This window comes from Hemitrygon akajei, chromosome 7 (genome assembly GCF_048418815.1).
Source record: "Hemitrygon akajei chromosome 7, sHemAka1.3, whole genome shotgun sequence".
Lineage (NCBI taxonomy): Eukaryota > Metazoa > Chordata > Chondrichthyes > Myliobatiformes > Dasyatidae > Hemitrygon > Hemitrygon akajei.
Genome location: NC_133130.1, coordinates 15,823,371 through 15,849,947, shown reverse-complemented (window position 1 = coordinate 15,849,947; position 26,577 = coordinate 15,823,371). Strand labels below are relative to the sequence as shown.

General features: G+C 43.7%; 1 protein-coding gene across 3 annotated transcripts in view; it reads right to left on the bottom strand.

Annotated features, from left to right (window-relative positions):
• The window catches only part of adat2 (adenosine deaminase tRNA specific 2), a 74,017-nt gene that overhangs the window by 34,617 nt on the left and 12,823 nt on the right, over window positions 1-26,577 (bottom strand). For 2 of the 3 annotated variants that reach the window (XM_073050426.1, XM_073050424.1), the window contains exons 2-3: window positions 16,041-16,145; window positions 7,892-8,042 (exon numbers count right to left, since the gene is read on the bottom strand). In XM_073050426.1, coding sequence (XP_072906527.1) covers window positions 7,892-8,042; window positions 16,041-16,145 — 256 coding nt within the window. The remainder of the gene's footprint in view (window positions 1-7,891; window positions 8,043-16,040; window positions 16,146-26,577) is intronic. The other variant, XM_073050427.1, reaches the window with a different exon arrangement.

The window sequence follows — 26,577 nt, the reverse complement described above, 5'->3', positions numbered from 1 at the left end:
TCCACAGGGCGCTGTGTGGGACCAATTCTTTTTGCATTATATTTCAATGATTTGGATGATGGAATTGATGGCTTTGTTGCAAAGTTTGTAGTTGATACAAAGATAGGTGGAGGAGCAGTTAGCTTTGAGGAATTAGAGTGGCTACAGAAGGACTTGGACAAACTCGGAAAATGGGCAAAGAAATGGCAGATGGAATACAGTGTTGGGAAGAGTCTGGTCATGCACCTTGGTTGAAGAAATGAAAGGTTGACTATTTACTAAATGGAGAGAAAATACAAAAAAAATTGAGGTGCAAAGAGACTTAGGATAGGATTCCCTAAAGGTTAATTTGCAGGTTGAACTGTGTGAGGAAGGCAAATGCAATGTTAGCATTCATTTCAAGGGAATTAGAATATAAAAGCAATGATATAATGTTGAGACTTTATAAAACACTGGTGAGGTCTCACTTTGAGTATTGTGAGCAGCTTTGGGCCCCTTTATCTTAGAAAGGATGTGCTAAAACTGGAGAGGGTTCAAAGGTTCACGAAAATGATTCCAGGATTGAAAGGCTTGTCATATGAAGAGTGCTTGATGGCTCTGAGCCTGTATTGACTAGAATTCAGAATGAGGGTTGTCCTCATTGAAACCTATCGAATCATGAAAGGCCTTGATAGAGTGCATGTGGAGAGGATGTCTCCTATGGTGGAAGAGTCTAAGACCAGAGGACACAACCTCAGAATAGAGGGGTGCCTTTTCAGAATGCAGATGAAGAGGAATTTCTTTAGCCAGAGAGTGGTGAACCTGTGGAATTCTTTGCCCCAGGGAGTTGTGGCCAAGTCTGTATGTATATTTAAGGCAGAGGTTGATAGATTCTGATCGGTCAGGGCATGAAGGGATATGGGGAGAAGACAGGAGATTGGGGCTGAGAGAAAAATTGAATCAGCCATGATGAAATGGCTAGACTCAATAGGCCAAATGGCCTAATTCTGCTCCAATATCTTGCGGCCTTAACGAGAGTAAGTGCTTCAATGGAGGGGGCATCCATCATTAAGGACCCTTCCTATCTCGGACTTGCCCTCTTCTCATTACCATCAGTGAGGAGGTTTAGACGTCAGAAAACCTGCACTCAATAATTCAGAAACAGCTTCTTCTCCCCCCCCCCCCCCCCCCCATCATGTTTCTGACTGGTGCACAGTCCCGTGAACACTACCTCATTATTCCTTTTTTGCTTTATTTATTTATGTTTATAATGCACAATTGTTGTACCTACTTGCACTGTAGAACTGAAGTGAATGAATGAATTTCAACAACAAATACAATGCAGTTTTAATAGATCTGATTCTGACTCCTCACCAAGATGAATAGGTGTTTACTTAGAGATTCAAAAAGGTGCAGACCTTTCCAGCCCAGTGAGCTGCACTGCCCAGCAACTCATCGATTTAACCCTAGCCTAATCACAGGACAATTTACAATCACCAATTAATCTACTAACAAGTACATCTTTGGAATGAGAGAGGAAACCGGAATACTCGAAGAAAATCCATGTAGTTCACAGGGAGAATGTACAAACTCCGCTGGAACTCAACTCAGAGCTCCAACGTCCCGCGGTGTAATAGCGCCACACTATAAAGAGGTGGAGGGGAAGAGTTGGAGCATACAGTGATAGGCGGATCCAGGAGAGGAGAGGTGATTGGCATGTAGAGGAGAGGACAGCAGAAATAGTGAAAGAGTGCTGCTAATGCAGCCTCCCTGATATTGGTGTGACCTGATGTAGATTGGGGGACTGCTTTGTCAAGCACCTTCACTCCGTCTGCCACAACAGGTGGGATTTCCCGTTGGCCACCCTTTTTAATTCTACTTTGGACTCGCTTTCTGACATGTCAGTCCATGGCTTCCCCTACTGCTACATTGAGGACACTCTCAGGTTGGAGGAGCACCACCGCATACCAGTCCCCAACGCGATGGCATCAACATTGATTTCTCTAGCTCCCAGTAGCTTTTCCCCCCCAGTCCCCTTTTCTCTTTTTATTTTTCCTATTCTGGCTCCCCTCTTACCTCTTCTCTTTTCCTCACCTGCCCATTGCCTCCCTCTTGTGCTCCTCCTCCTCCTTCCCATTCACCTGTGGTCCACTCTCCTCTCCTATCATATTCCTCCTTCTTCAGCCCTTTACCCTTTCCACCTATCACCTCCCAACCACCTACCTTCCCCTGCACCTGATTTCACCTATCACCTCATCACCTTCTCATTATCTATCACCTTCTAGCTGTACTGTTTCCACTCCCACCTTCTTATTCTGACATCTTCCCCCCCTCCTTTCCAGTCCTGAAGGGTCTCAGCCCAAAACATCAGCTAATGACACTGTCTGACCTGCTGAGTTCCTCCAGCATTTTGTGTCTGTTCGCCCTCATCTGTGTTGGGTCTCACAGATGTCGTGGACTTCATCTGTCTAATGTCTTTCAAGGAAAGAAAACCTATCACCTCTCAGCTTATTTCATCCTTTCACACCCAGCCACACTCCCCTGTCACCTGCCGCACAAGCTCCTCCTCCTGACCCTACCTTCTTAGTCTGGCTTCAGCTCCCTTTCATTGAATCCCGATGAGGGCTCTCGGCCCAAAACGTCAACTGTTTACTCCTCTTCACAGATGCTGCCTGACTTCCGTGTATGCTGCACTAAAATACTCACTTGGCTGCAAAATAGCTTGAGAAGTCTTAAATACGAGTGATTCTGCAGATGCTGCAAGCCCAGAGCAATGCACAAAGTTCCAGAGGCACGCAACATCTATGGAAAGGAATAAAAAGTCAATGTTTCAGGCCGAGACCCTTCATCAGGATTGAGCAGTGTTGAAGGTTTAGAAGCAGGGGTCCACTGACACCTTGCTTATTGGTCGGTGGCATTAAAAAGAAGATTGGGAATCCCTGGTTTAGACGGGGATGTGGGCCAAATGGAGGCCAGTGGGACTTGTTCAGGGAGACACCTTGCTTGACAGAGACAAGTTAGACTGACTATCTTGTACAACTCTATGACTCTGTAAAAGTTCTCAATAATTCTGTAGAAATGCAAGTTATTTATGGAAATGCTCTACTGCTGAATTCCACCTAAAGTAGGACGAGACAAAAGGTAAAACAGAGAGCAGTGGTAAGGTAACATTTTGGATTTGAATGTTGTGTGGGAGGAATAGGTAATTAGAGGCAGGGAGTTGTGAAGCACTACGCTCCTATGAAAGAATGAATGATGGAAGATTTGGTGCAAAACACTGTATCCTCAAGGAGAAAAGCCAAGCCCCTGGACGTCTTGCAAGACCTCCTTACATTTGCCTCCGAGCCACCCCCACACAGTAGCTGTGGTCTCATTCATTCCACTATACGACAGGAGCTACAGAGCAACAGGGATAATTGCTGCTCAGTACAATTGTGGGTGAGGAGGTTTGCGTCCCACTTAATCACTCTCCCAAGTGGCTGCTCTGTCGTGTGGTTCACATGAGTGCCAACAGAATGCTGCAATTTACCTCTATAAATAGACCCACTCCGTTCCAAATAGCAGCAGAAAGTGACACCACGTCAGAATATTTAACAACTCCATAATGAAATCTCAAGAGCAGGAAGGTGTTCTGGGCAAAAGGTATAGATATATTTAATTTCTTAATTAAAATCTTCTAATCTTAATAATTTCTGCCATTCTTTCTTTTTGCTGCAAATCTCTAACCGCTCATTGTATACTCTGAAAGTCATTAAAGTTCCTTGGATCTGGTAAAAAAATATATAGAAATAAAATTAAACAAAACCAGCACTTGGAGCCAGCAATGAGGGAGCAGGATCAGACAGAGTTGTTTATTAGGCTATGAAATAATATGGGGGTAACAGACTTGCATGACTTGATAACCCTTAACTGGAAATAATTAAATAGTGGGATGAAGTAAGAAAAATCCAGACTTCTAGAACAGCTCATTACCTTGTCAGTAATAACTAGAATTTATGAGGCACATTTATCATAAATTATACCATCAAACACTTCTCCTGGACTTATTAGCGAATATCTTATGGTATTGGTCACGCTTGACAAATGGAAAGAAGACTTTTTTTTTAAACACTACCTGGCAAAAACACCGAGGATTTTCACTGGAGCTTAAGTCAGACATAGTCTGACCTATGGACTGACTTTCAAAGACTCTACAATTCATGTTTTTAGAATTATTAAAACGATGTATATATGCATTTATTTATTATTTTTGGTTTTATTTTCTATTTTGCCTTCTTCAGCACATTGTTTACTTGTATCTGTTAGTGTGTGGCTTTTCACTGATTCTATTGTATTTTGTTGTCCTACTGTGAATGCCCGGAAGAAAATAAATCAGGGTAGTGTATGGTGATGTACATGTATTTCAATAATAAATTTACTTTGAATTTTGATAGCTTAACACGCCCCATATGTGCCATTGGGTAGGTAAAAAAAAAAGCTCAGAATTGGAATTAGAATTGTGTTTATTATTGTCACATGTATCGAGATCCGGTGAAAAAAATAGCCTTGCAAACTGTTCATACAGATCAGATCATTACACAGTGCTCTGAGATGGAACAATGTAGAACAATAACAGAATGGGGTCTAGAACGTGCAGTGCAGGTAAACAATAAGGTGGAAAATGATACTGAGGTAGATTGTGAGGTCAAAAATGTTGGTTTATAAAGTATCCTAGCAAAGGAAACAGAGCAACACACTAAAAATGCTAGAGGAACTCAGCAGGTCAGGCAGCATTCATTGAAAGGAATAAACAGTCAACATTTCAGGCTGAGACCCTTCATCAGGACTGGAAATGAAGGGGGAAGGAGTCAGAGTTAGGAGGTGGGGAAAGGGGAGGAAGAAATACAATAGGTGAAACCGGGAGAGGAGGAGGGGGTGAAGTAGAGAGCTCGGAAGTTGACTGGTGAAAGAGACAAAGGCCTGGAGAAGGGGCAATCTGATAGGAGAGGACAGAAGACCATGGAAGAAAGGGAAGGGGGAGGAGCACCAAAGGGAGGTAATGGGTGGGTAAGGAGATAAGGTAAACAGGAATGGGGAATGGTGAAGAAAAGGAGGTGGGGGGGCTAATTACCAGAAATTTGAGAAATTGATGTTCACGCCATCAGGTTGGAGGCTGCCCAAAGGGAAAATAAGGTGTTGCTTCTCCAACCTGATTGTCTACCCTCATCATGGCAGTAGAGGAGGCCGTGGACTGATGTGTCGGAATGGGAATGGGAAGCAGAACTGAAATGGGTGACTACCAGGTGATCCCAATTTTTCTGGCAAATGGAGCATAGGTGTTTGGCAAAACGGTCTCTCAATCTTCGCTGGGTCTCACCAAGGGGGTTTAGTGGCTGACATGAAGGGGCATAATTTTAAGGTGCTTGGAAGTAGGTACAAGGGGGATGTTAGAGGTAAGTTTTTCACACAGAGAGTGGAAGGTATGTGGAATCCATTGCCAGCAATGGTGGTAGAGGCAGATACAATAGGGTCTTTTAAGAGACTCTTAGATAGGTACATGGAGCTTAGGAAAATAGAGGGCTATGCAGTAGGAAATTCTTGGCAGCTTCTAGAGTAGGTTAACACAAAGTACACTGCAGATGCTGTGGTCAAAGCAACACGTACAACACGCTGGAGGAACTCAACAGGTCAGGCAGCATCTGTGGAAACGAGCAGTCAACGTTTCGGGCCGAAACCCTTCATCAGAACTGAAGAGGGAGGGGGCAGGGGCTCTATAAAGAAGGTGGGGGGACGGTAGGAAGGAGAAGGCTGGTAGGTGCCAGGTGAAAAACCCATAAGAGGAAAGATCAAGGTGGGGGGGGAGGAAGCAGGGAGGCGATAGGCAGGAAAGGTGAAGAAATGTAAGGGGAAAGCACTGTGTAGTAGAGGAAGGCAGAATCATGAGAGAGGTGATAGGCAGCTAGAAGAGGAGGCAGAGTGAAACTGGGATGGGGGAAGGGAGAGAGAGGGAAATTACCCGACCTGCTGAGTTCCTCCAGCGTATTGTACGTCAAGAGTAGGTTACATGGTCGGCACAACATTGTGAATGCTATCCCTGGTGAGGCGGTGGGAGGATGAGGTGAGGGCAATACATCGACTGTCTATACCCATCCATAGATGCTGCTTGACCTGCTGAGCTCCTCCCAGCACATCATGAGTATTGCTCTAGATTTCCAGCATTTTGCAGTACCTCTTGTGTGCAAACAGAACATGTGAGGCTTAGAGGTTTATGGAGAAAATTTAAGGGATCAGGTCGTAGAAGCTATTAGCAGTCACCAAAAAACGAAGACAGGGGATAACAGAGTATACAGGAACTCTGAGAACCTTACCTGGAACCAACATATCGATGCAGCTACAAAGAAGGCTTTGTGATATGGTGCAACTCAAACTACCTGCGTCTCAATATCACCAAGACCAAGGAGATGGTGGTGGACTTTAGGAGATCTAGGCCTCATATGGAGCCAGTGATCATTAATGGAGAATGTGTGGAGCAGGTTAAGACCTACAAGTATCTGGGAGTACAGTTAGACGAGAAGCTAGACTGGACTGCCAACACAGATGCCTTGTGCAGGAAGGCACAGAGTCGACTGTACTTCCTTAGAAGGTTGGCGTCATTCAATGTCTGTAGTGAGATGCTGAAGATGTTCTATAGGTCAGTTGTGGAGAGCGCCCTCTTCTTTGTGGTGGCGTGTTGGGGAGGAAGCATTAAGAAGAGGGATGCCTCACGTCTTAATAAGCTGGTAAGGAAGGCGGGCTCTGTCGTGGGCAAAGTACTGGAGAGTTTAACATCGGTAGCTGAGCGAAGGGCGCTGAGTAGGCTACGGTCAATTATGGAAAACTCTGAACATCCTCTACATAGCACCATCCAGAGACAGAGAAGCAGTTTCAGCGACAGGTTACTATCGATGCAATGCTCCTCAGACAGGATGAAGAGGTCAATACTCCCCAATGCCATTAGGCTTTACAATTCAACCGCCAGGACTTAAGAACTTTTTAAAAGCTATTATTTATGCTTTTTGAGATAGTGATTTAGATGCATATCATATTTTTTACTGAGTTAAGTATTGTATGTAATTAGTTTTGATACAACAAGTGTATGGGACATTGGAAAAAAAAGTTGAATTTCCTCATGGGGATGAATAAAGTATCTATCTATCTATCTATCTATCTATTAGGAGCTTGAGGAGATTTGGTTTGTCACCAAAGACACACACAAATTTCTACAGCTGTACCGTGGAGAGCACTCTAACTGGCTGCATCACCATTTGGTATGAAGGGGGTGGAGGGTGTGGCGGGGCTACTGAACAGGATTGAAATAAGCTACGGAGAGTTGTTAACTTAATCAACTCCGTCATGAGCACTCATCTCCCCAACATCCAGGACATCTTTAAGGAGAGACGTCTCAAAAAGGTGGCATCCATCATTAAAACCCCCATCACGCAGGTCATGCTGTTTTCTAATTCCTACCATCAGGAAGGCAATCCAGTAACCTGAAGGCACACACTCAATTTTCCCCAACACATAAAAAACGCAGGAGGAACTCAGCAGGTCAGGCAACACCGATGGAGGGACATAATCAGCCAACAGTTCAGGTGACTAAAATGTTGAGTGTCCATTTCCCTTCATAGACGCTGCCTGACCTGCTGAGTTCCTCCAGCAACTTGTGTGTGTTGCTCAAGATTTCCAACATCTATGGAATCTCTTGCCTCAATTTTCCCAATCTGTGATTTTCTCTGGATTCCAAACTGCTAACACTCCCCAGAATGTCAACAAACTACTGGTTTCCAGTTTTGAGAATTTTTGTTTTTTTCTATGGAGGAAGAGAAAGGGAATACTACTTGACATAGAAATGTTCATTTCAGAGAATGTTCAGCCGGTTTCCCTCGTGTGAAAGTTCAAAACCGTTAAAGGATACTCAGCAGTCGCAAGGCGGCAGCACACATGATGCAAGGCTCCACAGTGACGTACAACACCGTCTCTTTAAACACTTCCTGCCACCTCATGCCTTTCTGGCGACACCACTCCAAGACATGGCCAATGGCGACCATCTCTGCATGGCGAGTAGCCTGTTGGAACAGAGATAAATCATGGATTAAGTACAATATAGGACTAAGGACTTCAGAAAGATCACTTTTATTGCTATAAACCTTCTCTCAAACTTGTCAAATTGCTTCTTTTAAGAATAAGAAGTTGAAGCATGATGTTGCCAATGATACAATGAAATGGTCAGAAATTTCAAGTTTCTGGGCATCAACATCTATGAAGATCTATCCTGGGCCTAATGATGCAATTACAAAGGTGGCACAACACAGCTATATTTCATTAGAAGATTGAAAAGACTTAGTATGTCACCAGATACTACCAATGTTCTACAGATGTGTCATGGAGAGCACTCTAACTGGTTGCATCACCATCTGAAATGGAGTGGCCACTGTACAGGGTTGGAAAGTTGCAAGCTCAGCCAGGTCCATCGCCTCCCCAGCATCAAGGACATCTTCAAAAGGCGATGCTTCAAAAAGGTGGCATCCATCATTAATGACTCTCATCACCCAGGACAAGCCCTCTTCTCACTGCTACCATCAAGGAGAAGGTGCAGAAGCCTGAAGACACACGCTCAGTGATTTAGGTACAGCTTTTCCCCCTCTGCCAACAGATTTATGAATGGACATTAAAGCATTTACAGTACCTCCCTGTCCTTTTTTCTTTTGTTTTCTTTTTGCACTACAAATTTAATTTCATATACAGTATTTCTCACTGTAATTCATAGATTTTAGTCTTATGTATTCTATGTACTGCTGCTGTAAAACACAACAAATACCAACAATGTTAAACCTGATTCTGATTCAGAAGTGCTCGACCATATCCTTATTAATGAAAGTTCAAAATAACTTTATTATCAAAGTATGTATATGTCAGCGTGTACTACCCTGAGATTCATTTACTTAAAGGTATTCACAAAGAAATGCAACAGAATCAGTTGAAAACTGCACATAAACAAAGACCGACAAACAACTGATGAGCAAAAGGCAACTAACTTCAAATAAAAGAGACAAGTAATAATAAATAAATAGTAAACGAATGATACAGAGAATATGAGTTGTAGAGTCCTTGAAAGTGATTCCATAGGTTTTGGAATCAGTTCAGAGTCGAGGTTATCCACACTGATTGGTTGAAAGGTAATAACTGCTCCTAAACCTGGTGGTATGGGATTGAAGGCTCGTGTACCTCCTTCCCGATGTCAACAGTGAGAAAAGAACATGTGCAGGATGGTGAAGGTCCTTGATGTTCGATGCTGCTTTCTTGGGCATTGCTCCTTGTAGGTGTGCTCAATGGTGGGGAGGGATTTTCCTATGATAGACTGTGCTGTATCCACCACTTGCTGTGGGCTCTTCCACTTTGAATGGGTTTGAATTGTCTACAGATTTTTCCTTGCTCCTTTCCCCTTCTCTCACCAAGGCTCAATGTTAGGGAGGTAGGCAATAGGTCAACTTCTCAAGGCTCTGTCAATGAGCTGATAATCCACACAAGGAGGCAAGTATCAGCAACTCAACATGAAAGATGGCCTTTGGTCTGCCGGAAACTTATCGGCCTGCCTCCACCGAGATGTCCATGGAGGAATGCTGCTGACAGGCCCATTCCAGGCTACAGGAGTTCATGCTAAGGGATACACTGAAACTCAGTGGAGCAACTTCAAGGGCTTGGTGAAAAAGGACAACATTATAGGGTTCTTGGACAGGAAGGTACGGAAGGAGAGGAAGCCCCTTGATGACTGTAGAAGTGTACCACCCCAGGCAGTCACATGAGAGGTAGCAGTCCGATCGATTTTAACGAATGTAACAGAAGCCAACACCTTGTTGGTACCTCAACACATCGAGATGTCCTTGCAAGAATGCTGCTAATTGGAGTAGATGCTGAGGGACGCACTGAAGCTTGGTACAGCCACCACAAAGTCTTGGTGGAGAAGGACCACAGCCTAGGGTTCGTCTCCTTCTGGACAGGGAGGGTGTGAGTTGGGGAGGAAGTGCCTCCATTATTGTAGCTACCGTACTACCACAGGGGTCTACGAAGTCGCAGCAGTGCTACTAATGAGTCGGAATATAATAGAACTGTACGGAAAGCATTGGCAATGAATGTAAGAATTTAAAAGCATTGCACAGTTTACTCTAGTAATTAATCTTTATTAGGAATAAAGCTTATTTTGGTAAACAAAAGAAAGAGGCAAGGACTGGGTCTCATAATAGAGTGCTGACAATGTATGGACAGGCTTGGAGTCAGTGTAATTGTGAGCAGTTTTGGGCCCCTTATCTAAGAAAGAACTTGCTGACATTTGAAAGAGTCCAGAGGACATTCACAAGAAAGAGTGGGGGAATTAAAGGGTCACTATATGAGGAACATTTGATGGCTCTGGGCTTCTACTCTTTGGACTTTAGACGAATGAGGGGTAATCATGAAACCTACTGAATATAGAAAGGCCTAGACAGAGTGGACAAGAGGATGTTTCCAACAGTGGGAGAGTCAAGGTCTAAAGGGCACAGACTCTGAATAGAAGGCTTTAAAGGGTTTCAAAGGGACATTTAATGTCAGAGAAATGTATGCAATATACATCTTGAAATGCTTTTTCTTCGCAACCATCCACAAAAACAGAGGAGTGCCCCAAAGAATGAACAACAGTTAAATGACAGAACCCCAAATTACCCCCAGCTCCCTTCCCTCCCACGCAGCAAGTGGCAGCAAGCAACAATCCCCCCTCCCCCCACCGGCAAAATAAAAGCATCGACGCCTGCCACCAGGCGCTCAAGAGTGAGCAAAGTAACAGTAAGGACACAGACTTGCAGTTACCCCAAAGACCACGTTGTTCACCCAGAATCCCCTTATCACGGAGGCGAGGAGAAATTTCCTTAGCCAGAGGGCAGTGAATCTGTGGAATTTAATGCCACAGACAGCTGTAAAGGCCAAGTCGTTGAGTATATTTAAAGTAGAGTTTGACAGGTTATTGATCAGTCAAGGTGTCGAAGGTTATGGGGAGAAGACAAGAAAATAAGATTGAGAGGGAAAATAAACCAGCCATGATGAAATGGCAAAGCACACTCGACAGGCCAAACGGCCTGATTCTACTCCCATGCCTTATGGTCTAAAGTGGATGCAGAGCGGCCTCGAGGACATTAGGGAGTGAGTAAGGAACTTGGGAAATGGGGACCAATGTAGAACTAGACACTAGCATCATCAGCATAAAGCATTTGAAACCAAAGTGGACAAAAGTGTGGCAGTCCCTGCCTGCATGAAGCAAAACCTCAAATATGTTGACATGGGTAAAGTGGCACAGAACGTTTAAGCCACAAAAGTGTCAGTCATCGATCAGTGCTGACCAGAATATCTAACCAGCTATTCTTGTATTCAAAGGCAGGGCAATCACTGAGGAGTGGTCACCAATGATCAGAAACCTAGGTAGATTAGTTATTAAAATAGAATTGGAATAGGTTTATTACCGAGATACAGTGGAAAGCTTGTCTTGCATACTGTTCATACAGATCAAATCATTACACAGTGCATTGAGGTAGAACAAAAGGAATGCAGAATAGAGTGTTGGAGAAAGTACAGAACAGGTAACCAATAGGTGCAAGATCATAACAAGGTGGATTGTGAGTTCAAGAGTCCATCTTATTGTATTAAGCAACCATTTAATAGTCTTATAACAGCAAGGAGAAGCTGTCTTTGAGCTTGATGGTATATGCTTTCAGACTTTTGTATCTTCTGCCCAATGGGAGATGGGAGAAGAGCGAATGCCCGGGATGGGTGGGTCTTTGGCTAATCTGCCTGTTTTACTGAGGCAGTGCTGTACATTCAAACACCATAGAAGGTAGGCTGGTTTTTGTGACGTGCTGAGCTAAGTTTACAGCTTCCTGCAGTTTCCTACAGTTACGTTTAGAACAGTTGTCATACCGAGCCATTATGCACCAGATAGGATGCTTTCTATGGTGCTTCGATAACTTAAAAATTTGAGAGTGTTGATGGGGACATGTCAAATTTCTTTAGCCTCGTGAGGAAGTAGAGGCATTGGTTTTGATTTACTATTGTGACATGTACCAAGATACAGTGAAAAGTTTGTCTGGCATACTGTTTATACATAGCAGATCATTAGACAGTACATCGTACTAGTATGAGGTAAAACAATAACAATGCAGGATAAAGTTCAACAGCCACACAGAAAGTGCAGTGCAGGTAAACAATAAGGTACAAGATTATAACCAGGTAGACTGTGAGGTGAAGAGTCCATCTTATTGTACAAGAGGTCTGTTCAAGAGTCTGATAACAGCTGTCCTTCAGCTTGGTGGTGCGTCCTTTCAGGCATATGTATCTTCTGCATGGTAGGAGAGGGGAGAAGAGAGAAGGTCCAGGATGGGTGGGGTCTTGGAACTTGATGCTTTCAACTTCCTTAGCCTCAGCACTGTTGATGCAGACAGGGGCACATGCAATGACCCACCTTCCTGAAGTCACTGACCAGCTCTGGTGACAAGAGCACGTTGGAGACATTCTGCAACAAGTTATTCAATGCATAAGCTGGATCCGCTTACTTAATCTTGCTGCCTCTGTGAAGCAGCCAATATAATCAAAGACCTCACTCAACCAGGACGTTCCGTCTTAAACCATAAGACATTGGAGCAGCATTTAGCCATTTGGCCTATCGTCTGCTCTGCCATTCAATCATGGCTAATTTATTATCCTCTCAGCCTTATTCTCCTGCCTTCTTCCCATAAACCTTGATGCCCTGACTAATCAAGAACTTATCAACCTCCACTTTAAGTATACCTAATGACTTAGCCTCCACAGCCTCTGGCAATGGATTCCACAGATTCACCACCCTCTGGCTTATCAAATTCCTCCTCAGTTCTAAATGGCCATCCCTCCATTCCGAGGCCATGCCCTCTGGTCCTGGATTCGCTCACCATAGGAAATATTCTCCCCACATCATCATTCTTCTCCCAACCCACCTTCCAAAAGTTTTCTCTTACTCCTCATCTTAGTATGCGTCATCTCTTAAGTCTCTGATGCACCTTAATCTTTCCTTTATTTAATAATCTACAGATTTCTGAAACCCAACCTTGGCATCAGATGACTTCCGTTCCTCTGCGCTATTACAAATTTCCTGTTAACCTTTACAAGCATTGGTGGTTACACTATCAGCTGGGTCTTGTCAATGCAGCTTTTCAATAGCAACTTATATTTGTAAGCACCTTTAATAGGGTAAAAGGTGTCAAAATCCAGCCACATTAGGAGATAAAATAACAACATTCAATGACTTCACCTCCACCCCTCTGGGAATGGAAAAAAATCCACAGGAATTAGAGCAAGTGAACAAAAGCTTACTCAAAGAGGTTAATGTAATGAAAAGGGGTGGATAGATTTTGACATTTTGACTTGGGTTGTTGACATTTGAAAGCACATGCTTCCGATGGGAATTCAATTCAGGAAAGATTAAGAGTTCACACTTGGAGGAGTGGAGGTATTTATTTGTGATTGAGCTGGGTAAGATTGTAGAGATAGACAGGTGTAAGGTCACAGAAGGTACTGAAACAAGAATGAGATGTTTTAAAACCAAGGTTTCACCTAACAGTGGACCACAATTGGTTAGTGAACATGGGCCGATCGATGAACAGACTTTAGTTGAGACGGGGGCACTTTTACGCCATTCGGCTCATTGAGCGTGCTGCTGCCATATGACCTTGGCTGATTTATTATCCTTCAACTCCATTCTTGTGCCTTCTCCCTGTAACCTATGATGCTATTACTAATCAAGAACCTACCAGACTCCATCTTAAATATACCCAATGATTTGGCCTGCAAGGCTCTCTGTGGCACTGAATTCCACTGGTTCACCACCCTTTGGCAAAAGAAATTCTTCCTCATCTCTGTCCTAAAGGGGTGTTCTTGTATTCTGAGGCAGTGCCCTTTGGTCCTAGACTCCCCTACTACAGGAAACATCCACTCTATCTGTGCGTTTCACTTCAGAGTGTTGATATGATTTGCGCATGGCTCCTTGTTTTCCCAAACCCTGTGTAGAGTTGCCAGTGACTGCAGGCTTAGATTAGCACCTCTCCAAGTAACCCCAAAGACTTTTAACATTTGGAGCGCAGTTGACTGGTGTCGCAACAACCTTCCACACAACATCCGTAAGGCCAAGGACTTCAGGAAGAGGAAATCGAGGAAACACACACCAGTCCACAGAGGGTCAGCTTCCTACTCCTGGGTGTCAATATCTTGGAAGGTCTATCCTAGGCCCACCATGGAGTTGCAATTATGAAGAGGGCATACTATGGCTATATTTCATTAGAAGCTTGAGGAAATTTGGTACGTCACCAAAGACTGTCGCAAATTTCTACAGATGTACGGTGGAGAGCATTCTAACTGGTTGTATCACATTATGGTACCAAGGCTCTGATGAACAAGATCACAGGAATCTGCAGAGGGTTGTAGACTCAGCCAGCTCGATCACAGGCACAACCCTCCCTACCATCGAGGACACCTTCCAGAGTGGTGCCTCAGAAGGTGGCATCCATCGTTAAGGACCCACTCCATCCAGAACATCCCATCTCGTTACTACAATTGAGGAGGTACAGGAGCTTGAAGAAGCACGCTCAATAATTTAGGGACAGTTTCTTCCCCTCCTTCATTAGACTTCTAAACAGTCCATGAGCGCAGCCTCACTTTTCATTTTATTACTCTATTTATTTTTCAATTTATAGCATTTTTTATGCCTTTGCACCAGACTGCTGCAGTAAGACACCATTTCTTAAGTCTGGAGACAAGAGTCGTACAGTATGGAAAAAGGCCCTTCAGCCCAACTCGCCCATGCTGACAAAGGTGCTCATCTAAGCTCGTCCTACATTTGGCTTCACGTCATACAAGTTAGAGCGATTAAACCCAATTTCTGATTCTGATGAGCAAAGTAATAATCATCCTCAGGGTGTTCCGCTGTGCTGTTTTGCACACCACATACTGCTCTTCCATCCCCATCATCCTCAGCACATGTGCCCCTCCCCAGGGCTGTGTGCTGATCCCACTGTAGTACACTCTGCTCACATATAACTGCCTGGCCAAACAGCCGAGTAATCACATTGTCACTTTCGCCAATGACACAACAGTGGTGGGGCTCATCAACAACAACAATGTGACTGCCTACAGAGAGGAGATGGTAGATCTCGAGGCCTGATGCCAGGGAAATAACCTCTCCTCAATGTCAACAAGACAAAGGAAATGCTTATCAACGTCAGGAGAACTTGCACGATTCACACCCCTCTATACATTGGAAGCACAGCAGTGGAAACTGTGAGCAGTTTTAAACTCCTGGGAGTGCACATCTCACACAACCTCTCCTGGTGCCGGAACACATAATACACAACCGAGAAAGCACAGCCATGCCTCTCTTTCTGAGGAGCTGAAGAGAGCTGGGCTACGTGCATCGACAATCACGTCCTTCCAAAGATGTGCAAAAGAGAGCCTCCTTCATGGTCTGGAAACTGCAGTGTAGCAGACAGGAGGGCTCTTCAACGGGTTGTCAGAAGTGCCCAATGCAGAACTGGCACCAGCTTACCCGTCATCAAGGACATCTATAGAGAAAGGAACCAGAAAAAGCCAGCAACATCATGAAGGATCCCATCCACCCTACTCTTGGACCGTATGTCCCACTCTCATCAGGGAGGAGGCTACATAGCATCCACACCAGGACCACCAGGCTCAAAAACAGTTACTTTCCTCAAGCGGTAAGACTGATCAACACCTCCACCCACTAACCCACCTCAACACACTCCCACCACGACTACTTTATCATTTTCTGTCAGTTTCACAGACACTCTTGTGCCTAACATCGCTTTATGGGCATACAATCAATCTATGTATATAAGCTATCTTACATATTTATACTTATTGTGCTTTTTATTGTTGTGTTCTTTATCTTAGTGTCTTTGTTTTTTGTGCTGCATCAGATCAAGAAAATAATTATTTCATTCTCCTTTACATTTGTGTACTGGAAATGACATTAAACAATCCTGAATATTGAATTAACTTACATTTTTAGTTTCATTGACCTCATTCTTCCCTTGTCCCAATATCTCATCGTGGTAAACCATCAGACACCCAACAGGCACCTCACCCTTCTCCAAAGCCACTTTTGCCTGTAAACCAACCAAACAAACAGAATCAATAAAACACACATGCACAAGAGATACTGCAGATGCTAGAAATCCAAAGCAACACACAAAATGCTGGAGGAACTTAGTAAGTTGACACAATCTATAGTCAACGTTTCAGGCCGAAACCCTTCATCAGGACTGGAAAGGAAGGGAGGAGGAAGCCAGATTAAGAAGGGAGGAAGGGAAGCAGTACAAGTAAGGTGGTGATATATGAGACCAGGTGAGGGGGAAGGTTGGCGTTTGGGGGAGGGGTGAACTAAGAAGCTGCGAGGGGATAGGCGCAAGAGCCAAAGGGCTAAAGAAGAAGGAATATTATAGGAGAGGAGAGTGGACTATGGGAGAAATGAAAGGACAGGCACCAGAGTGAGGTGATGGGCAGAATAAATGTAGCACGGAGAACATTCTGGCTGCATCACTGCCTGGTATGCTGGGAGGCGGGGGCAACTACACGGATCGAACGAAGCTGCAGAAAGTTGTGGGTGCAGTCAGTTTCATTATGAGCACTAGCCTCCATGGTGTCCAGGACATATTCAAGGAGCGATGCTTCAAAAAGGCAGCATCCATCATTAGTGACCCCCATCACCCAGGACATGCCCTCTTCTCATTGCTACCATCAAGGATGAAGTAGAGGAGCCTGAAGACACACACACAACAATCCAGGGACAGCTTCTTCCCCTCTGCCATCAGATTCTTGAATGGAGACTAAACCCATGAGACTACCACACTACTGACTGTGCATGATTTATTTAACAATTTCATATACAAATTTAATGACATATGCCAGTAATATTAGATCTGATTCTGAGGTGAGAAAAGGGGATAAAAGGAGAGCCAGACTGGGGAATGGAAAAAGAAGGAGGTGAAATACTGGAAGCTGAAGAAATCGATACTGATGCCATCAAGTTGGAGGCTACCCAAATGGAACATGAGGTATTGGCTCCTTCAGTCTAAGAGTGGCCTCATTGCTGCAGTGGAGGCCATGCCCTGATATGTCAGAATAGGAAAGGGAATGGAATTGGAAGGCTGTGATGCTGAAGCTTTATAAGGCACTGGTGTGGCCTCAGCTTGAATATTGTGAACAGTTTTGATACCCTTATCTTAGAAAAGATGTGCTGGCATTGAAAAGGGTCCAGAGGAGGTTCACAACGATGATTCCTGGAATGAAAGGGTTATCATAGGAGGAATGTTTGATGGCTCTGGGTCAGAAGGATCTCAGTAAAACCTTTCAAATGTTGAAAGGCCTAGACAGAGTAGATGTGGAAAGGATGTTTCCCACTGTGGGAGAGAATAGGACAAGAGGGCACAGCCTCAGGATAGAGGGGCATCCTTTCAAAACAGAGATGCGGAGAAATTTCTTTAGCCAAAGGGTGGTGAATTTGTGGAATTTGTTGCCACATGCAGCTGTGGAGGCCAGGTTGCTTGGTGTATTTAACGCAGACTTGATAGGTTTTTGATTGGGAATGACATCAAAGGTTATGGGGAAAAGACTGGGAACTGGGGTTGAGGAGGAGATAAATAAAAGAATCAGCCACGATTGAATGGTGGAGCAGACTGGATGGGCCGAATGGCCTAATTCTGCTCCTATGTCTTATGGAATTGAAATGGGTGGCTGCTGGGAAATCCTCTCCGTAGATGCCGCCTGACCTGCTGAGTTCCTCCAGCATTTTGTGTGTGTTAAACAGAATCAATCAAAGTTCCGCACATGCACTCCCAAATGCAGAATTGCTCAATGTTCCTACTTTAATTGCAAAAGCAAAAGGAACAGAGAAGTACTGTAGTTTGGTCCTGAATTTTTGATTTTGAACATGCAACTTTGATCGGGGTGGAGTGGCACTGCAACCTGCAGTGAACAAACAATAGAGTGCTAAATTTAATTGACCTGAACTAAACTGAACATTCTTACACTGTTTCAAAGACTCTGTGGTTTGATTTCTATTTGCATGATTTGTGTATTTTTCCATGTTTTCTTTGAATGGGTTCCATGGTCTTTGTTTTGTGGCTATCTGTGAGGAAGACAAATCTTCAGGTTGATACTGAAGATGATACTTTGATGATAAATGTACTTCAAATTCTTTTGAATCTTTGATACAAAAAAAAGCAAAATTACCCTGAAGTAATATGCAGTATGAAGGCAAATCCAACTCTAATCACAATATCTCTGAGATCTAGAATCAGCAAATCTAAAATCTGATGGGACAGAAAATAAATTCTAATGCCAAAATTCTCAGGGTAACACGCACAGAATGCTGACAGAACTCAGCAGGTCAGGCAACATCTATGAAGAGGAACAAACAGTCGACATTTCAGGCTGAGACCCTTAATCAGAACTGGAAAGGAACAGGAAAAGAAGCCTTTACAAGGTAGGTGAGAGGTACAAGCTAGAAGGTAATAGGTGAAGCCTATTGGGTGGTGCTGAAGAACGAGGAATTGCCAGGAGAGGAGAGTGGCCAAAATTTTGAAATGTAATTCATTTTTGGTAATTTTCCAGCTGTATCTTAGATAATGCACTAGAATAAATAACTTGTCCCAGTAATGTTGGTACAATTGATGACCACTCTTGGCAAAGCCAAACCGTATATTTTGTCAACTGATCTTTTGTATAGTTTGAATTCCTTTTAGGGTTAGTGAGTTGAGGGCATGCTACCTTGGCGCTGGAAGTGTGGAGACACTTGTGGGCTGTCCCCAGCATATTGCAAGCAATGATGCATTTCACTGTGTGTTTGCATGTACGTGACAAATGAAGCCGATCTTTATCTTCATTTCAAAAGCCAATACTGACCCCTGCTGATAGAGTACAGTATAATCACAAGAGATTCTGCAAATGCTGGAAATCCAGAGCAACACACAGAAAATGATGGAGGAACTCAGCAGATCAGGCAGCAACTATGAAGAGTCAACACTGGGCCAAGACTCTAAGGAGACGAATTAAGAGTCAACTCTTATTCTTTTCAATAGATGCTGCCTAACCTTGCCTGAGTTCCTCCTACATTTTGTCTGTATTATGATAAGAGTATAGTCGGCCCTCCTCATCTGCGAGGGATTGGTTCCAGGACCCCTCGCGGATACCAAAAATCGCGGATGCTCAAGTCCCTTATTCAACCTGTCTCAATGCGGTGGATCTTAGGACCCAGTGGAACCCCAGACCTTATTTAACCTGTCTCAGTGTGGTGGTCTTTAGGACCCGCCAGCGGAGCTCTGAATCCACAGTGTTTCTGTTCACGAAAATAAACACGATTGAAAATAAAGTGGAAATAATAAAGCGATCAGAAAGTGGCGAAACACTATCGGTCATTGGAAAAGCGTTAGGCCACAGTCGGTCAACGATCGGAACAATTTTAAAGGATAAAGTGAGAAAGGCCCTGCCACGATGAAAGCTACAATTATTACTAAGCAACATAGTGGTTTAATTATTGGGTTTTGGGGTTTTGATCCTCCACATCAACCCAGCACGGATGGACAGCAGACTCGGAAGTGGTCTGTCACTGGATCGAACTCGGGAACTTCCCTAGCCCGGCGCTGAAACATACGTTCTTAAGTGTTTTATATGCATAGAAAGGTAAAATATATACTATATACTAAGACAAATGTTGAACTAACTGACACTATATAATACCAGATGTACCTGTTCTGATTTACATAGTAAGAGAACTTCCGATTTTTTTCTATCCCGATCCACGGAAACCTACGCACATCCTCCCGTATACTTTAAATCATCTCTAGATTACTTATAATACCTAATACAATGTAAATGCTAAGTAAAATGGTTGTTATACTGCATTGTTCAGGGGATAATGACAAGAAAAAAAGACTGTACATGCTCGAACAACAAGTGCTGGAAGAGCACTTCCGGGTTTTCTCGATTCGCGGTTGGTTGAATTCGCGCGTGCGGAACTCGCGGATAAGGAGGGCCGACTGTACAGCATTTGTGTTCCCATATCGTGTTCTTCATTTTGTTTAATTGTAACTGAAGGATTAAGCTAATGACTCATCAATTGGTCAGCCCACTAAAAGAATAAACTCTACAACGTTGCTTTGAACACATGCTGCTTTGAAGATGAACTAAATCCATTTTATTGGCGTTTTTAATCTAGAACAAAGGCTCTAGATAAATTGCAGAAGCATCAATACCTATAGGTCAAACACACACAGACACAAGGTGCTGAAGGAACTCAGTAAGTCAGGCAGCATCGATGGAGAGAAATAAAGAGTCAATGTTTCGGGTCAAGACCCTTCATCAGGACGTATGAAGGATATATGTTGAAAGTTTAAGAGGTGCTGGGAATTCTGGAAAGCTTTTCTAATTGTACAAAGCCTGTACCACACATTACATTTCAAAGGAGACATCTATAAAGCTGTAGAAGAGGAATACACCAGTAAAGCCAACTAATACAACAGCACATCAAAGGAGCATGTTCCTATATTTCAGACTGTTGAACAATATACAAAAACAATTTTTTCAAGGGAGAAATAGAAAGATAGCTTGAACACTATCAGTTTAAGTATATAAACTCAGTGACAACTTTATTTGGTACATCCATACAGCTGCTCATTTTTGCAAATATCTAATCAGCCAATCAGTGCATAAAAGCATACAGACATGGTGAGACCACACCTGGAGTACTGCGTGCAGTTCTGGTGTCCATATTTAAGAAAGGACACACTGGCTCTCGAGGCAGTGCAGAGAAGGTTCACTAGGTTAATTCCGGGGATGGGTGGGTTGATGTATGATGAGAGGTTGAGTAGATTGGGACTCTACTCATTGGAGTTCCGAAGAATGAGAGGCGACCTTATTGAAACATATAAGATTGTGAAGGGGCTTGATCGGGTGGATGCGGGGAGAATGTTCCCAATGATGGGTGAAACTAGGACTAGGGGGCATAATCTTAAAATAAGGGGATGCCGTTCCAGGCTGAGATGCGGAGAAATTTCTTCACTCAGAGGGTAGTGGGGCTGTGGAATATACTGCCCCAGAGAGCTGTGGAACCCACTACACTCAATAAATTCAAAACGGAGATAGACATTTTCCTGGATAAAAATGGCATTAGGGGATACGGTGAGCGAGCAGGTAAGTGGACATGAGGCTAGGTTTAGATCAGCCATGTGATCTCCTGGACCAGTTTTCAATAGCCTAGATGGGTCGGAGAGGAATTTTCCAGATATTTTCTCCTCAATTGGCAACTCGGTTTTTTTCCCCCGGGTGATCACATGGGTTTGGGCAGGATGAATAATAAAATAAAATGGGCGGCATGGTGCCCTGTTGGTTGGCACTGTTGCCTTGTGGGATTCGGTGAAAACCAGAGTTAAGATTGGATCAGCCATGATCTTGTTGAATGGTGGAGCAGGCTTGAGGGGCCGATTGGCCTACTCCTGCTCCTATCTCTTATGTTCTTATGGTCAAGAGGTTCAGTTTATGTACAGACCAACTATCAGAATGGGGGAAAAATGTGACCTAATGGAAATTGACCATGGAATAATTAACTGTTGGTGACAGACCAGTGGTTTCAATATCTCATAAACTGCTGATCTCCTGGGATTTTCACTCACATGTCTGTAGAATTTATAGAGAATGTTGCAAAAAAAATCCAGTGAGAAGCAGTTCTATGGGCAAAAATGCATGGTTAATAGTCAAGCAACACACACAAAATGCTGATGGAACGCTGCAGGCCAGGCAGCATCTATAGGAAGAAGTACAGGTGACGTTTCGGGCCAAGACCCTTTGTCAGTCCTGACGAAGGGTCTCGGCCTGAAACGTCATCTGTACTTCTTCCTATAGATGCTGCCTGGCCTGCAGCGTTCCATCAGCATTTTGTGTGTGTTGCTTGAATTTCCAGCATCTGCAGATCTCCTCGTGTTTGGTTAATAGTCGGACTGGCTCAAGCTGACAGGAAGGCAACAGTAACTTAGATAACCAAGCATTACAACAGTAGTTTGCAGAACAGCATCTCTGAAAGAACAGCATGCCAAACCTTGAAGTGGGTGGGCGACAGCACCAGAAGAACACAAACATAAACTCAGTGTGTAAATGATCACTGAGTGTAATTCAAGGTAAGAAGGGAGCTATTCTAGTACCGATGTACATTTATGCATAATTCTGGAGTCAAACAGCAAGAAAGTATTTCTTTAAGTGTCCTCGGGGTTCTGAGGTTTCACGGCCATGTGGACGGGCTGATTCTATGTTGGTGCTGCTAACTGAAGCATTGTGATGAAAATGGAACATCAGGAACAGTGGATCAGCTGTTGAAGGCTCTGTACTCAATGAATCGCGCTCTCTCTCGTTTTAGGAGTTTGTTGCTGTTTCTCTGGTCGGCGAACTCGGAAAAAAGTTACGTAACAGATTTTATCACTGTAAATCAGCAAGTTGTTTTGTTGTGTCTGCCATCTCACTGTGAAAAAGGGACACCTCTTTTTCCCTTTATTAGGGGGAGAGGGGAGAGAGGGGGGGAGAGAGAGGGGGAGGGGGAGGGGGAGAGGGAGGGGGAGAGGGAGGGGGAGAGGGAGGGGGAGAGGGAGGGGGAATATAATATGTTGAATTGTCGAGTAAACAATTAGTTCTTGCTGTATTATAGTTCATGGCCTTTCTTGGGGCTTTGCTATTGCTTGCTTGGGTGGATGAAGGGTGCTGATCCTTTTTATGCGGCAGGGGTGGGGGAGGGTTATGACTTTGCTGCTGCTTGTGCGTGGGAAGTGGAGCTGGGGACGTTTTTACTGTCACTCATTCTTTGAGGCACTCTTCAGTTTTCGTGGATGCCTGCGAAGCACTAGAATTTCGGGATTTATATTGCATGCATTTCTCTGATATTAAATAGAACTATTGAGTTCAGAAGACAACAAACTGCAAATACAAAAAGAAGAATTAATAATAAGCAAGCAATAAATATTGAAAATACAAGATGAAGAGTTCTTGAAAGTGAATCTATTGGTTGTATGAACATTCCATTGATGTTGAAGTTGAATAAAGTTATCACTGCTGCCATCAGGAAGAAGGTACAGGAGCTTCAGGACTAACACCCCCAAGTTCAGGCATTTGAACCAAAGAGGGTAACTTCATTCAACTTCACAGCACGTTCTGGGTGGTGGGGTCCTTGTTGACACTTAGTCCAGTGGTCTCGGAGCATACTGATCTTGGACCTCCAGAAAGCATCCACAGCAAGGGTGACTGATAAGTTTGTGGCCTAAGGTAGAAGGAGATGAGTTATACAGCTCTCGTTACATGCACATGCAATTCAACTCTTTGAGTGATCATGCAAGTTAATAACTCCTCAAAGGTGATTAGTAAGTTCGTGGCCTAAGGTAGAAGGCGATGAGTTGTTAACTTCAAACTTTCTGCATAATCACTCAAAGAGTTGAACTGCATGTGCATGTAACGAAAGCTGAATAACTCATCGCCTTCTACCTTAGGCATGAACTTATCAATTACCCATCTGCGGACACTTTCTGGAGGTCCAAGATCCGTATGCTGCACGACCGCTGGACCAAGTGTGTAAATGTAGGAGGGGACTATGTTGAAAAATAAATGTGCTAGGTGTTAAGTACCCGTGACGTGACAGTGGTGTACACGAGAGACGTGACTGGGGTTGAAGCTATACTGGACTTGAGGTAATGGTCTTGTGATGGTGGAGTGACGTCATTTTCCCGCCAGTAGAGGTCATGTGACAGGTTTTTTTTTACAGGGTATAAAAGGAGGACCCCTCCCTGTGAGGAGGGGCAGTTCGTGGCTGGATTTGCCATGTTGACTTCATGCCACTGCGTGATTTAATGTTATGACGCAGTTTAGTTGAAAGATGAAGTTTTATCTAATGCCTAAAGTTTAAAAGGTCAATGCCAGCAGTTTCTTTACAATACTGCTAGTTGAGAATCAGTGGAGAGTGAAGATCGGAGTTCGGGAGTTAAAGATCGAGGAGAATCGATTTCGACGGTGAAACAGGTTCGACCTTGTTTGATCCTTATTCGGAAGGAATTCGTTGACTGTTCTCATGTTAATCCCTGTGAAATATCAGAAAGGATTGAGAACAGTGTTGTAAAGGAAAGGTCAGTGCCTTTAAGCCGTTTCGTTTCGTTACGTAAATTCTTCGTGGGAAAAGTTCGATTTGGGAACCGAAGCAACACGACGTGAAAGAGAATTTAAATCGTCTTAAAAAGTCTCTCCCTTAAATGGACTGTGAGCATTTTGAACTTTTGGCAATACTATTTTGAAGAACTGTTTTTGCAACATCGCTTTAAGAACTGTTTAAGATTCATTGCTTTAAGAACTGTTTAGGCTGCCGCACAGCAGCTGATTTCCGGTTACGTCAGTGATTTGTTTACTTTTGGGGGGTTTGTTTTCAGTGTTTAATAAACGTGTTATTTGTTATAAAAACCCCTGCCTAACTCATATATTTATTGTTGCCTGAATCCGTAACATAGGTTTTCTAAAATCGACTTCTGCCTTAAGCCACAAACTTATCAATCACCCCTCGTATAAAAATCACAAAGAGGAGAGATCCCAGAACAGATCCCTGCAGAACACCACTGGCACCATCCTCCATGCAGAATACAAACCATCTACACTCACCCTTTAACTTCTGCGGGCAAGCCCAAGATCTTAAGGCACAAACTAACGGAGATGGGAGTAGACTCTCACATGGTGGATTGGATAGTGGACTACTTGACAGATAGACCTCAGTATGTGCGGTTGGGAGACTGTAGGTCTGACACGGTGGTCAGCAGCACAGGGGCGCCGCAGGGAACCGTACTCTCTCCGGTCCTGTTCACCTGTACACATCAGACTTCCAATATAACTCAGAGTCCTGCCATGTGCAGAAGTTCGCTGATGACACGGCCATAGTGGGGTGTGTCAGGAATGGACAGGAGGAGGAGTATAGGAAACTGATACAGGACTTTGTGATATGGTGCAACTCAAACTACCTGCGTCTCAATATCACCAAGACCAAGGAGATGGTGGTGGACTTTAGGAGATCTAGGCCTCATATGGAGCCAGTGATCATTAATGGAGAATGTGTGGAGCAGGTTAAGACCTACAAGTATCTGGGAGTACAGTTAGACGAGAAGCTTGACTGGACTGCCAACACAGATGCCTTGTGCAGGAAGGCACAGAGTCGAATGTACTTCCTAAGAAGGTTGGCGTCATTCAATGTCTGTAGTGAGATGCTGAAGATGTTCTATAGGTCAGTTGTGGAGAGCGCCCTCTTCTTTGTGGTGGCGTGTTGGGGAGGAAGCATTAAGAAGAGGGACGCCTCACGTCTTAATAAGCTGGTAAGGAAGGCGGGCTCTGTCGTGGGCAAAGTACTGGAGAGTTTAACATCGGTAGCTGAGCGAAGGGCGCTGAGTAGGCTACGGTCAATTATGGATAACTCTGAACATCCTCTACATAGCACCATCCAGAGTCAGAGAAGCAGTTTCAGTGACAGGTTACTATCGATGCAATGCTCCTCAGACAGGATGAAGAGGTCAATACTCCCCAATGCCATTAGGCTTTACAATTCTACCGCCAGGACTTAAGAACTTTTTAAAAGCTATTATTAATGCTTTTTGAGATGGTGATTTAGATGCATATCATATTTTTTTACTGAGTTAAGTATTGTATGTAATTAGTTTTGCTACAACAAGTGTATGGGACATTGGGAAAAAAAGTTGAATTTCCCCATGGGGATGAATAAAGTATCTATCTATCTATCTAGCCAATTCTGGATCCGCAAAGCAAGGTCTCCTTGGATCCTATGTCTCCTTACCTGAATGAGCCTTGCATGGGGTACCTTATCAAATGCCTTACTGAAATACATATACACTACATCTATTGCTCTATCTTCATCAATTTGATTTGTTACATTCTCAAAGAGTTCAATTAGGCTCGTGAGGTAGGACCTGCCCTTAGCAAAGCCATGCTGACTATCCCTAATCAGATTACGTCTCTCCAAATGCTCATAAATCCTGCCTCTCAGGATGTTCTCCAACAACTTGCCCACCACTGAAGTAAGACGCATTGGTCTATAATTTCCTGGGTTATCTCTGCTCCCTTTTATTGATCAAGAGAACAACATTTGCAACCCTCCAATCCTCCTGTCTCTATTGTTAATTCAAAGATCATTGCCAAAGGCTCAGCAATCTCCTACCTTGCTTCCCATAGGAGCCTGGGGTATATCTCGTCCAGTCTGGCGACTTCTCTAACTTAATGCTTTCCAAAAGCTCCAGCATATCTTCTTTTTTAATGTCTATTTGTTCAAGCATTTCAGTCTGCTGTAAATATCCCCACAATTGCCTAGGTCCTTTTCCCTGGTGAATACTGAAGCAAAGTATTCATTAAGTACCTCCATTATCTTCCTCCGACTCCATGCACACATTTCCACTATCGCAACATATTGGTCCTGTTCTCATACGGCTCATCCTCTTGCCCTCCACATACTTGTAGAATGCCTTG